Source organism: Emys orbicularis, chromosome 3, assembly GCF_028017835.1.
Source record: "Emys orbicularis isolate rEmyOrb1 chromosome 3, rEmyOrb1.hap1, whole genome shotgun sequence".
Classification (NCBI taxonomy): domain Eukaryota; kingdom Metazoa; phylum Chordata; order Testudines; family Emydidae; genus Emys; species Emys orbicularis.
In genome coordinates this window covers 1,091,838-1,105,935 of record NC_088685.1, presented here as the reverse complement: position 1 = coordinate 1,105,935, position 14,098 = coordinate 1,091,838, and the positions used below count along the sequence as shown (strand labels likewise).

Here is a 14,098-nt window from a genome sequence, read left to right as displayed (position 1 = left end):
TAGTCCCCAAGTGTGTGACCTGGCACCTTGGCTGGGTCTCTCTGCTCTCCACCCTCGGACTGGGCCTGCTTGGCACTGGGCTGGGGGAGCAGGTGGTGCTGGAGATGAGTGTGCGCTGGGGCAGTTACCTGCCCGTGCCCAGCGTGGTGCTGAGAGCACGGCTGACAGGAGGAGTGACCTGGTGTACATGTGGGCCCTGCCCTAAGCTCTCTCACACTCACCGGGGGCTGGTTCTCCTCCACTTCCTGCCCCGGGAGTCTGTGCCACCGTTAAACAGACGCTGTCGCTCACTCGCCATGCCGGCAGTTGGGAAGGCTGCAGAGGGCGAGGAGGGGGAACAGGGCAGTGTGACTTACCTCTGCCTTCTCTTGTGCAGCTGGCCGCAGGCGGGATGGCAGCACTGTGGAGGTCGTACCAGCGGCTCATGGCCCAGCACCCCTGGAAAGTGCAGATCCTCACAGCTGGTAAGAGCCTCTGGCCGTTCCTTGGAGTGTCTCTGCCCGGGGGGTTCACTTTCTCGGAGGCTGAGCACGGGGCAGGCCCCGGGCCCGGGAACTGCAGGGTGGAGTGAGGCAAAGGTGCATGGAGTGAACTGGGTCTCACGCTCTGGAACTGCCCGCGCTCGGGTCTGTGGACAGAGAATGCTGCGCCTCGGGGCTGGGGAGGTGGGCAGCTAGCCGTAGCCAGGGGCACGGGCAGGCAAGAGGCCTACCTAGGCAGGGCTGGCCCAGCTCCTCCCCTTGATGCCCTGGTATTACACACACGCACGCCTCCAGTACCTGGCTGAACATGCAGAGTTGCTGCTTCAGGGCCTAGAGCAAAGCTGGTGGATGGCCAGGAGCAGCCATTTGGGACCTCCCCTCTCCAGCAAGCGAGCCAGTGCCTCCCCCCTCCCCCTGTCTCCCCTCTATTTGGGGCTGCTGGGGAAGGTGCTAATTCCAGATCTGACACGTGAGCCAGCCCCAGGAGGGGCTGCAGAGGTGCATGGCTCACACACACGTTGCTGTGGGTGCGGACGTGGGGCTGGGGCGCTGGCAGTGCCGGGCCGGAGGCTGCGCTGGGGTGTAGGTTGGAGCCCCGCCCTTGTTGGAGCGCTGGGTGTGCCGTGCCTGGCCGAGCTCTGGGGTGGGGATGTGTGCGTGTGTCTGTGGCGGGGTGTTGCTGTGGGTGCGGACGTGGGGCTGGGGCGCTGGCAGTGCCGGGCCGAAGGCTGCGCTGGGGTGTGGGTTGGAGCCCCGCCCTTGTTGGAGCGCTGGGTGTGCCGTGCCTGGCCGAGCTCTGGGGTGCGGAGGTTGCACGCGAGAGGTGCCCCCAGCTGCATGTGCCGGGGCTGCCGGCCCGTCAGTGAGTCGGGCAGGGAGTCACCTTCCGGTGGGTGCCTGGCTCTGGTACGAGCCCCGATGCCCTGTCGGAGTCGCATTCCCCCTCCCCTGCTTGAGTGGCGGGTGCGGGGTGCTGAGGTGGGCAGCAGCTTTGGCCAGTCGAAGCTGTTCCCCCCCTGCCAGCCCCGCACCCCACTGTTCCTCCCCCAGGTGCCCCAGGCCAGGCCTGAGCTGTCACCTGCAGCCAGGAGAGGGCAGCACACACTCAGGTTTAGGTGCTGTCCAGGGCTGAGCTCCCGTCTAAGGGGGTCTCTGGCATCTAAGGGGGTCTCTGCTTCCGTCTGGGACAGGCCAGTCGCTGCCTGGCTCTCCCCCGCCCCTCCGCTGGGCTGAGGCTGCAGCTGTCTCCAGGGGTCACTTCTGTCCTGCAGCTCCCCAGGAGTGCGCGCAGGGCTGGCTCGGACTCGGCCCGGGGCAGGCTGGATGGACTGTTCTGAGCTAGGCCCAAGACAGCCTGGCTAGGCTGGGCACTGTCCCGCCCGGAGATCTGCCAGGCTGGTCCCTGGAGCTCTCTGCTCCCCTTTATGCAGCATTGTGCCCTCAACTTGGCTCTGGATCTGTGCCCGCTGGGGAGAGAAGCCCTGGCCCCTTTCACCAGCTCTCCTGCTGCTCCTTGGTCTGCCCCGAGCAGGGTCCAGACGGGCAGCCTCTGCAGAGAAATAGGCTCCTGCCCAGAGCTGCAGCCCTGCAAGGGGTTGGCCCTGGGTCCCCAGTCCCTGCCACGTCTGGGGGCAGGGACCCTGAGTGAGTGTGAGGAGCTGGAGGATGATAAGGGCCAGGCTCCAGGAGCCCCAAGTGGGCTAGCGGAGGGGCAGCCTGGTGCTGGGGGGGCAGGGACCCACCCTGGCAGCTGGCTTGGAGCAGGGTGAGCATCAGGGGGCTCCGGCAGGGAGCAGAGTGAGGCTGCGGGGCTGGGACAAGCTTGGGCATTACTGGCACCAGCGCAGGGTTCCCTGGCTACCCTGGATTAAGCCGTCTGGGGCATCAGGGGGGCGTCTTTCTGCCACTCTGCGACGGCCGACGGGGCCAGAGAGCGGACTTGGAACCAGACTGCCCCTTCTTACCCAGTCAGCACAGCCGCTCCGATTCCTGCCCCCAGCCACTCCCCTGCTGCCGAGGGTCGCAGCCTGGTGCCCCGCTGGTCAGCTCAGTGGGTGACCTCGCACATACCGGGCAGGACTGTAACCTCTCAGCTGACCCCTCCTCCCCACCCGGCGCGCGGGAGGCCACGGGGGGCGCGGTTGTTCATGCGTAAGATCAGTCCCTGCTTTAGTGCAGATCTTGGCAGCATCCTGAGCAGTGCCGGACCCGCTGGTGTGGTGAGCAGGACGCTTTGTGGGCTGTTGCCTGTTTGTTGGAGCGGGTGGGTGTGTGGCAGGGGGTTGGGTCTGCTGGATGCCCAGCCTGGAGTGGGTTTTCCGCCCCCTGGACTCGAGACTAAGGTGTGATGTGGTCTGTGTGTGGAGGCAGTGGCCGGGTGCTGGCTCTGGCCCCGTGGGATGAACTGGACAAGCACAGGCTGGGGAGCTTACCCAGGAGACGTCTGGGGGTGGTTTTGTACCTACGTGGGGAGAGGGCCCTGCAGCCCGCAGGCAGAGGAAGAACAAGAGCTGGAGCAGTGGCTCGCAATCGTTCCAGACGCCTGTGCTCCCCTCACCAGGCTGGTTCGTCTCGCGTACCCCACGTTTCACCTCACTCACAAAACCAGACATAAAAATCCAGGAGTGTCCCAGCCACACCGTTCCTGACAGATTACCGACGTTCTCAGTGTCACCGCTGAGTTATAAACCATGTGGAACAGAACGCTTGTACTTACGGGGCGGTCTATAGTGTACATACAGCAGTAGGGGCGAGTCACGGGAAATTTTAGTTTGGGCTGACTTCGCTAGTCAGTTTTTATGTAGCCTGTTGTAAGACTAGGGCAATACCTGAAGGAGTTCATGGACCCGCTGGTGACCCCCGGGGTGCGCGTCCCCCCGCAGTGCGCAGCACAGAGCTAGAGAACTCCAGACGGGAAATAAGGCACAGAGGTCTCACCGTGAGGGCAGTTCAGCACTCGGGGTCTTACCTCCGGCCTGGCTGGCTCTGCCTCGCGCTCAGGGCTGGCTCGCCAGCAGGGCTGGGCTGGACCCAGGGCCACTGTGGGAGGCTCCCTGGCCTGGGCCATGCAGGAGAGCAGGCGAGCCGGTCACAACTGCCCCCTGCTGAGGCTGAATTGGCAGCGACCCTGGAGGGCGAAAGGCTCCCTCCCGTCTCCTAGGCCACGGAGCCAGTGGGAGCCTGGGCCTCAGAGCGCCAGGGGGCAGGGGCCAACCACGGGACCTGGGAGAGCAGCAGCTGCCCCCTGGGGCAGGCTCCTCAGTGTTACTGGAGTGGCCGGGACCTGCTCTGGGCACTGCACCCCTCTCACTGGCCCGAGGCCCGAGAGACGGACAGACGGGCAGCTGGACAGTGTCTCTGCACACCACCAGCCCGGCCGCTGGTTCTTTGGAGGCCTCGTGGCAAAGGAGGAGGCACGTGGGGGGCAGCCGGGGGGAGCACCGAAAGCCTGTTCGAAATGTAACGGCTGGGCAGTGGAGCCGGCCCCAGCGAGGAGCTAGGCTGGGTGGGGACGGGCTGTGCCGGGCCGTGGCGGTGATGTCTGAGGCTTTGGCGAGGAGGGATCCTGATGCACTCAGAGTGCCGGGCTAGGACCGCGATCTTCCAGCAGCACCCTGACTGCTCTGCTCAGCCGCCCCAGCCAGGGCTCGTGGGGGGTTGCTGGTGTGAGGTTGGGGTCCTGCGTTTTCCCAAATCTTTTCCATTCCCAGGAGGAGAGTTGGGGGCAGGAGTGGTGGCTGTGGTGCCTGAGCTGTGCCCGGCGGGGGGTCTTTGTGCATTTCCTGCTCTCGTGTCTGGGCTTGTAGCCTCCCGGCTCCAGGAGGGTTCGGGCCAGAGCCTGGCTGGACAGCATCATCATCCCTCCCCTCCCCCCCGACATCAGTTATTGGCAGGGCACATTCGCTGGGGGAGCTGGGCTGCTCTGCTGACGGGAGCCATGTTAGCACAGAGACAGGGGCTGCTCCTGCTCCAGCCGTTCCAGCTCAGGGGTCTCCGGCGCCCGTCCAGGGCAGGGGGCTGGCTCCCTTGGCTTGCACCTGCCTTGGGCAAGGCTGATGGCCAGGTGCCAGGCTTTGGGGCAGCTCAGGGTCCTGCTCCCGCTGCTCGGCGGGCAAGGTGCGCAGCAGGGGTGAGTCTGGCGGGGAGCGGGACCAGGGGCGTGCCCTGCAAGGCATCACAGTGCCAGCGGTGCTGCAGCCCAGCTGCTCTCTGGCTAGAGGGACCCAACGCTTGGCCCCTGCAGACATTTCCAGTGTGCTGGGTTTGAAGCCCCAGTGACATGCTGCCTTCAGGCTCACTGTGTAAGTCCTGGGGCATGAACCCCAAAGGATGCGGGTGACTCGGCTGCCCATCTGGGTGCAGAGTTAGGAGGCATTCCTAGACCGTCAGGTCCACTCCCGCTCCCCTGCAGCGCTGGGACGCGAGCCCTGTTCTAACGGGTGAAGAGGAGCCGGCTGCTAGCAGCATCCTGCAAACAAGCCCTCACGGCATCTCTAAGCTAAAGCCTGCTGCTCAGGGCCGCCTGCTGGCCGGGCATGGCGACAAAATGCAGCTGTGAGCCAGGCCTGCACTTGCCATTCTCTGAGCATCCCTGGGACTTTCCCCCTGCTCAGTCTCCTCTCCTAGCTCTGGCAGCACGGAGCGTCAGCCAGCCAGCCTGTGTGCTGAGTGGGGTCCCGTGAGCCCCTCCTGCTCTGGCTGTCGGGGTGAGTCAGCAAAGCAGCTCCACCCTGCTCCTGGCACTAGCCCATCATGTGGCAGAGGCAGTGAGGTGCAGGGGTAGGGAGCCCTGTGTTCTACCCTGGCTGACCTGCTGTGCGACCTGCTTCTCTCCCTGCCCCCTTTGGCTGGCATGGTTGTGGGGCAGGGCTGGCTCTCACCCAGATATATTGTGCGTGGCAGGGGCGACACGTTGGAGGGACACAAAGGGGAGCACCAGCTAAGGGGGCACACGTGCCCCCCCACGTGGCCTGCACATTAAGGACAGCTACATTATTCAGTTGCTTCTTTCCCATTGATGCCTGGAGATAATGTTTAAGTCTTCTGAAGCTGGAGAATGAGTTCAGGATGATACAGGCACAGTGAGAAGGATTCTTATACATTTGCAGCACTCTGGAAAGATAGTGCTCCCAGGGTACTGAAAATGAGTCCAAGATCTCTTTCCTGATGGGTAACAGCTCATTTAGGCACCATCATTTTGTATGTATAGAATCATAGAACAAAGCAGGACCAACCCCAACTAGATCATCCCAGCCAGGGCTTTGTCAAGCCGGGCCTTAAAAACCTCTAAGGAAGGAGACTCCACCACCTCCCCTAGGGAACCCATTCCAGTGCTTCACCACCCTCCTAGTGAAATAGTGTTTCCTAATACAGGCAGTCCTCCATTTTACGATGTTCGAGTTACAACGAACGGCACTTACGCTGTTTATAAAGGGACACCTTTTTTCGACTTTCCGACACCAATTTCGACTTTACGATGCTTGAGCTGACGCAACGCCACGCCAGCGAACAAGTTCATATGTGCGCATCGACATTCTGCACCGCTGATCTCCATGACTCAGGACGCTCAGTAGCTGTTCCGACGCCATTTTTACATGTTGATTCTTTGTGCTTCCAAACTTTTTCTTAAAAGTTAATGTTTCTTTGCCCATAATAATGGCAGAAAAGCGAAAATCTCGTGCAAGTGATGTTTCTTCTAAGAAACGTAGAACAATTACTATGGAAACAAAAATGGAAATAATTAAGAGGTCCAAGAAAGGTGAGACGACAACTGAAATTGGTAAAGCTTTGGATTTCCCCCAAACGACTATCGTGACCGTCATGAAAGACAAAGTACGAATTCAGGAACATGTTAAGGGCTCGGCTCCTATGCAAGCCACTGTGATAACTAAGCAGCATGTTGGACTTATTGCCCAGGTTGAGAAACTATTAATTGTTTGGCTGGAGGATCAAACTCAACGCCGGGCTCTGGTGAGTTCAGGCAGAACTCAGGAGAAGGCCGGGAGTCTTTATGATAATCTAAAGAAACAATGCTGAGCCTTTTAATGCAAGTAGGGGGCGGTTTATGCGTTTTAAAGCCAGGGCCAATCTGCATCACATCATTATCTCCGGTGAAACGGCCAGTGCTGATGAGGAGGCAGCTCGTGTTTTTCCTGAGACATTGGCTGAGAGCATTGAGGAGGCGGGGATTGTGCTCAGCAAGTTTTTAATGTTGATGGAACTGGGCTCTTTTGGAAAAAAACGCCGCTGAGAACCAACCTGGCAAAGGGGAGAAATCCATGCCAGGGTACAAAGCTGCTAAAGATAGGATCACTCTTTTACTCAGTGCAGATGCTGCAGGTGACTTTAAACTTAACCCTTTGCTTGTGTCCGTTCGGAAACCCCCAGGGCTTTCCAGGGATAGTCCACGGCATTTCTCCCAGTGATATGGAAACCCCATCCTAAGGCGCGGGTCAGTAAAAACATTTTTGAGGATTGGTTTAATCATCATTTTGTGCCAAGCGTCAGGGATTATTTCAGCAAAAACAATCTTGCATTTAAAGCACTGTTAACCCTCGACAATGCTCCTGGTCATCCACCCAGCCTTGATGACATGCATTCTGACATCAAAGTGATGTTTCTGCTCCCAAACACCACTTCATTGTTGCAGCCCATGGACCAGGGGGTAATTGCATCCTGCAAGGCCCACTATCTCAAGAGCACATTTGCCCAGGCCATCAGGGCAAATGAGAGGAAGGTGGCCCAACTCTGAAGGAATTTTGGAAGGGCTTCAACATTTGCCATGCAGTTAAGAACATTGGTGAGTCATGGAATGAAGTCAAACAATCCAATTTGAATGGTGTTTGGAGAAAATTGTGTCCTGATTTTGTGTCTGACTTCCAAGGATTCACAGACACTGTTGAGGAGGTGACTGTGATGGAGCAGGGAGCGGGGCGGATTTGACCTGGGAATGTGTTACATTGGGGATGGGAAGAAAGCTACCTGAGCTGTAACCTGAGCCAGGAGGGGGGTTGGAAGAAGTGACACCTTCTGCTGGGAGACTGAACAAAGGAGAGGAGGAGCAGAGGGGAGGGGGGAGAGAGCTGCTGGAGGAATTTTTAGTTTCAGTTTGGGCTGGGTGGTGCAACGCAGGGAACCCCAAGCTGGGGTCTAAGCTCCCTGAACCCCCCAGAAGGACTTGATTGAGGGGTTCTGGTTGTACCTACACGCTCTGCTTGGGACTGTGTTCCTGTCATCTAATAAACCTTCTGCTTTACTGGCTGGCTGAGAGTCACGGTGAATCTCAGGAAGGGGGGTGCAGGGCCCTGACTCCCCCACACTCCGTGACAGTGACCAACACTGTTGTTGAAATGGGCAAAGAACTCAACTTAGACGTTGCGCCAGAGGATGTTGTTGAGTTGCTGGCATCACATTCTGAAGAATTAACTAATGAGGACCTCATTGATCTGGAACAGCAAAAAGTGGCAGAGGAAGAAGAAGACGCTCCCACTGTTGAAGAGACTTCTTCTCGTAAAGTCTTGACAACAAAAGTGTTGGCTGAGGCATTTCAACACTTGGAAGCTGCCATGTCCCTGTTTGAGGAACACGACCCCAACATTGAGTGCAGTGCATCTGTGAATAGGAGCATATCCAACATGTACAGGGAAGAGGAGAACATCTGTCCAAACTTCCTTGGACACTTCCTTTAAGTCCTCCCAAATCACCTCAAAACCCCCTGAAAACCCCACCCAGTTAGACCCACCCATGAGCTCAGAAGAAGGTGTCCCATCTCCTTCATTCCTTCCGTAGGTTTCCTAACTTACAAATCAAATGACAAGATCAGCAATGCCCAGGAACCGATTGTGTTGTAAGTCCGAGGACTGCCTGTACTATATTTCTTTATGTATGTTTAGCTTATTATGTGATTGTTTTATGTCAGCATGATTCCTATTTACAATATAAATACACTGATGTGTATTTATTACTCGTGTATAATTGATTGAGTACAAAAATCTGGGTTATTTTGGTGAAAATAGTGTATTGGGCCTTGGTTCAGGAACCAATCACCCAGTTGGAAAATTGGTTCCAAGTTACAATGTTTTGACTTAGGATGCGATTTTCAGGAAGCAACTGTGTCGTAAGTCCAAGGACTCCCTGCCTGTATCCAACCTTGACCTCCCCCACTGCAACTGAAGACCATTACTCCTTGTTCTGTCATCTGCCACCACTGAGAACAGTCTAGATCCATCCTCTTTGGAACCCCCTTTCAGGTAGTTGAAAGCAGCTATCAAATCCCCCCTCATTCTTCTCTTCTGCAGACTAAACAATTCCAGTTCCCTCAGCCTCTCCTCGTAAGTCATGTGCTCCAGCCCCCTAATCATTTTTGTTGCCCTCCGCTGTTCTCTTTCCAATTTTTCCGCATCCTTCTTGTAGTGTGGGGCCCAAAACTGGACACAGTACTCCAGATGAGGCCTCACCAATGTCGAATAGAGGGGAATGATCACGTCCCTCGATCTGCTGGCAATGCCCCTACTTATACAGCCCAAAATGCCGTTAGCCTTCTTGGCAACAAGGGCACACTGTCGACTCATATCCAGCTTCTCGTCCACTGTGACCCCTAGGTCCTTTTCTGCAGAACTGCTACCTAGCCATTCGGCCCTCTGCTGGACTTTCCAATTTGTCCACATCCTTTCTGTAGTGGGGGGCCACCAGTTGGGATTGTATTTTGCCATGTGCATTACTTTGCATTTAACATTGAATTTCATCTGCTATTTTGTTGCCAAGTCACTCAATTTTGTGAGATTCCTTTGTAGCTCTGCAGTCTGCCTGGGACTTAACTATCTGGAGTAGTTTGCCACCTCGCTGTTTACCCCTTTTTGCAGACCATTCATGAATATGCTGAACAGTGCTGGGCCCAGTACAGACCCCTGGGGACACCTCTATTTACCTCTCTTCATTGTGAAAACTGACCATTTAGTCCTACCCTTGGTTTCCTGGCTTTTAACTGGAGAGCCTGGGAATGCTTTCAGGATCATCTCAGGAGCCTTAATTTGATTTAAGGACAAGCCTTTTGTTATCGTCATCACCCTGCCTCTGCTTATAGACAAATGCTCTGCCCGCAGCACAGAACTCTACGTTCCACACTCAAGCTCTGACTCCAGGGTGCTGCAGGCGATTGGGGAGGGGCATGTGACCCGTCCCCGCCACCCCCGTAGCTCCCTGCCCCCGTCGGCTGGGGCTCGTGCGCCGCGGATGCTGAGCTCTGCCCAGGTCCAGCCGGGTCCCCCCGACGGCGCCTGGGCCAGGTTGAGAGGGTCTCCCCGTGGGCTTGTTTGGCCAAAGTGACCAGGCTGGGGGCACCAGTCAGCCAGCGCTGAGCCAGACCCCCGTGCCGTGTTCTGGGGGGCTGGGGCCCATGCGGCTGTCCCTGTGTGGCAGGCTGGGCTCCCCTGGCAGTGCTGCCCTGCGGTGGTTTTGCTTCGCTGTTCCCCGGGATGCAGCGATTTAATCTCCCTAAAAGGGTGGGTGACGTGTTGTTTGCTGAGGGGGGGAGGTGGCGCAAGCCTGGCGCTGGGCCATGTTTACCCAGCGCAATCCCGCAAATGGCTCCTCGGCCTCAAGGACGCACCCGCCGCTGTGCTGCCATCAGCTGTTTTGTGTGTCCTGGAGAGCCGCTGTTGTCAGTGGGGCCCGTTAGCGAGGGCACGGCAGCCTGGCTGGAGAGCGCAGGGCCCAGACAACTGGCACGGGGCTGCAGAGCGCAAGGCAGGCAATGCGACAGGAGCTGCACCCATGGGGCGCGTGGACACCCACAGTCCTTCTCACCCCCTCGTGTGAGGGGCCCCAGAGGGCTCTGTGCACACGCACACACGCACACCCCGAGTGTGAGGGGCCCCAGAGGGCTCTGTGCACACGCACACACACACACACCGAGTGTGAGGGCCCCAGAGGGCTCTGTGCACACGCACACACACACACACACATACCTCGAGTGTGAGGTGCCCCAGAGGGCTCTGTGCACACACAAACACACCCTGAGTGTGAGGCGCCCTTAGAGGGCTCTGTGCACATGCACAGACACACACACCCTGAGTGTGAGGCACCCCAGAGGGCTCTGTGCACATGCGCACACACACACACCCTGAGGGCTCTGTGCACACTTGCACACACACACACACACACACACCGAGTATGAGGCGCTCCAGAGACCTCAGTGCACACACATATCCACACCCACACACCCCAAGTGTGAGGGGCCCCAGAGGGCTCTGTGCACACACAAACACACCCTGAGTGTGAGGCGCCCCAGAGGGCTCAGTGCACACGCACATCCACACCCACACACCCCAAGTGTGAGGGGCCCCAGAGGGCTCTGTGCACATACACACACACCGAGTGTGAGGGGCCCCAGAGGGCTCTGTGCATGCACACACACACACACACACATACACACCCTGAGTGTGAGGCACCCCAGAGGGCTCTGTGCACACACACACACACACCCCGAGTGTGAGGCACCCCAGAGGGCTCTGTGCACACACACACACACACACCCTGAGTGTGAGGCACCCCAGAGGGCTCTGTGCACACGCACATCCACACCCACACACCCCAAGTGTGAGGGGCCCCAGAGGGCTCTGTGCATGCGCGCGCGCGCACACACACACACACACACACACACACACACGTGCACACCCAGAGGGTGTGAGCGAGTGTGAGCTGGCTAAGAGACCTCAGCTGCTCAGGAGTGTGCTGGCCACTCTGCCTGGTCTCTGCTGGTGGCCCTGCCTCCCCCCCTCCATCTCCCTGCCATGCGGCTGCTTCTCAGCCACTGTGGTCAACTGTTTTCTACCTGGTTTATTTTTCTCCTGTGTGTGTGGTATGGAGCAGCGTGGTTGGCAGGCCGGGGGGGTGGAGCGTGGCAGGTCGGGCCAGCGGGGCCGGGCGGGCTGGGCCGGGGCAGGCCATCTCGTCATGTGGGAGGGGACACGAGGGGCAGTGGCATGCTGAGGGAGGGGAGGAGTGGGCTGGAGTGCTGGGAGAGCGGTGTGCCAGCCACGTGGGAGGAGACATGGTGGCGTGGGGTGCTGGATAGGCCGGGTTGGAGAGGGCGGGGCGGGGGACGCAGCTGGCTGAGGAGGGCGTGTCATGGTGTGCGGCTGGCTGGGGAGGGCAGGTTGGGAGGGCAGGGCCAACTGGTGAGAGTGTCTCCGGAGGCGTGGCCGGCCAAGGAGGGTGGGTTGGGGGGCGCAGCCGGGACGAGATTTTGTCTCTTCAGTAGATTCAGGGTTTCCTAGTTCATCCCGGCTGGACTCGGGCAGATTCCCTGATCCTGGCTCGTTCCTTTCCTAGGCTGCGTCTGCACTTCCCACTCTGCTGACACCCTGCAGAGTCACGGCCCCATGCATGTGTCCTGCAGGGCGAGGGGGCCGGGCGTACAGCACCGACTTGTCTGGGACCCAGAAGAAACAGGTTCAGTTACCAGCTCTGCCACAAAGTCCCCATGTGGCCTTGGACAAGGGCTGTCAGGTCGCTGCACCTTACGCGTAAGTCGGGCCTGGCCTTCCTCACCTCGCAGGGGTGCTGCCACGTTAGATTTGTTTGCGTGTGAGATGCTCAGATACGATGGCGATGTGGTCAGAGCAAACAGGCGGCAGCACCTAAGATGATAGATATATAGCCAGAGAGACCGAGGCAAGGACTAGCAGTGTGCACAGCATTGAGAAAATTGCACCACAGCCAGCAGTAAGCATTTTACACGGACCTGCGATCGCTAATGGCATCGTCTGGTGCCTCCCCGTAATGTTACCGAGCAGAGCTGGGTTGGGCCCCTGAGGGGGGAATGGGAAAGCGGCAGTGGGAAGGGTGGTGGGATGAGCAGCGGGGCTGGAAGATCGTCGTTGCCATGTTCCGCGGCTGCGATGGGAGCGGCCAGAGGGAGTGGCCCTGGAAGGATTTTAGCGGCACAGTGGGAAGCGCCAGCTGCGGGCACTGGGTGAGCGTTGGCAGAGAGGGGCAAAGGGAAGGAATTGGGGGGAAGGGGCCTATGGGGCAAAGGGGCACTTAGGTTTCTGCCAGTTGATGGAATTAGCTCTCTGCTGCCATCTATCGATGAACTGGGGGAAAGACTTCCTGAGCAGAGCTCGTTAGCAGAGACGCTCGTTGGGCCAGGGCGAGGGTTAAATCCACTCATCTGGGCTGCGGGGTGATGAGCGGTTCCTGCCCGTGTCGTGTGTGTGCTGCTGTAACCTGCCTGCTGAGTGTGGAGGCCGCGCACTGGTGGCTGTGGGAGTTCACCACGTGCAGACAGGATCCTGCCAGTGGGGTGCTAAGGAGACATTTGTCCCCGGGAAGGTGGGAAACCGAGGCAGGATGCTGTGGGGTGGAGGGGAGCTGTGGTGGCTGCGGTCCCGCTGTCTGTCTCACAGGACCCAGTGCTGGTGAGGAGCACGCGTTGCCGAGGGGAGATCTCCGGCCGGGGGTTGTTTGCCCAGGTTTCTGGGTGGGCCCAGGCCGGTTTGGTTGGTAATGTTAAGAGGAATCGCTGGCCCAGCCCTGGGGGCTGTTGACACGCCGAGGAAGGGTCACTTCCGTGCAGAGCAGCGTGTCCCGCAGCCGCTCCTGGCCGGCCCCAGCCCAGGTTCTCAGCTGAGCCCCAGAGGCAGAGCGGGGGCCTGTGGCTGCAGCCGTGCTGTGCCCTGCCCTTGGACAGGAGCCTTCGGAGGCAGGAGTGTAATTTGTAAATGGATGGTGTAATTATGGATTAATAGCCACTGGAGAGGCACGCAGGGACCGCAGACACTGTGGCCTACTTAGACTTGGGCCTGTTTCAAAGTCCCGAGGCGAGGATGAAAAGCAGCCTGCAAGCTCAGCCAGTCAGCCAGCCCTAGTCAGCCAGCCCCAGCCAGCCAGCCGGCCTAGGCCAGCCATCCAGCTGGGCCCTGTACGTCTGGCTCATCCTCTGCTGGGGCAGGAAGGAGGGCACCAAAGTCTGCTCGGCGGCCGACGGGCTGTACCATCTCACTAGCCCAGCCTGCCACACGAGAAGCCCCTGGGAGTCCTAGCTCCTGGGTCGGTCTGGACGTGCGGGGCTGCCCCCGGGCCATTGCTTCCGGGGTCCCTGAGCCCCGGCCTGGCAGCCCGAAGCTGGGGAGGTGCTGGGCAGGCTGCAGTCCCTGTGGGCCCTGCCCCCCCGCTGTCGTGCTCCCACGTGGCAGGAAGCAGCTCTGGTTGCTCTCCGCGCTGCCCTTCAGGAGATCCCCGGGGGGTGCCGCAGGCTGGCACGTGCCCCAGTGGGTTTGGTGCCAGGCATGCAGTGCTTGGGTGAGGCTGTGCCCAGCCTGCATTGGTGCCCCTAGTGCATCTACGTGGCCTGATGCCCTGAGCAGGGGTGTGCGCAGCCCATGGGAGAGGCTGGCCGCAGAGCCTCCAGGCCGTGTGCTGGGCCTGAGTTCCTGGGGGCCGGCAATCGCTCAGGGTTATGGCCCGGCCCCTGCGGGAGGGGAGCGGACCCGAGCGCTAACCGGGGGTGGCAGCTGCCCAAGTGAAGTCATCGCGGGGGAGAGATTAATCTAATCTCCCCGGGGACGCAGGCTGCTTCCTGGCACAGGGACCTGCTCATCCTATTACACTTGGCA

General features: G+C 59.3%; 1 protein-coding gene across 1 annotated transcript in view; it reads left to right on the top strand.

The window, feature by feature from the left end:
* Positions 1–391: 391 nt before the first annotated feature.
* MPV17 (mitochondrial inner membrane protein MPV17) overlaps positions 392–14,098 on the top strand; it is a 29,475-nt gene continuing 15,768 nt past the window's right edge. Inside the window, exon 1 of the mRNA XM_065402116.1 lies at positions 392–464. Within this exon, the coding sequence (XP_065258188.1) occupies positions 392–464 (73 nt within the window). The remainder of the gene's footprint in view (positions 465–14,098) is intronic.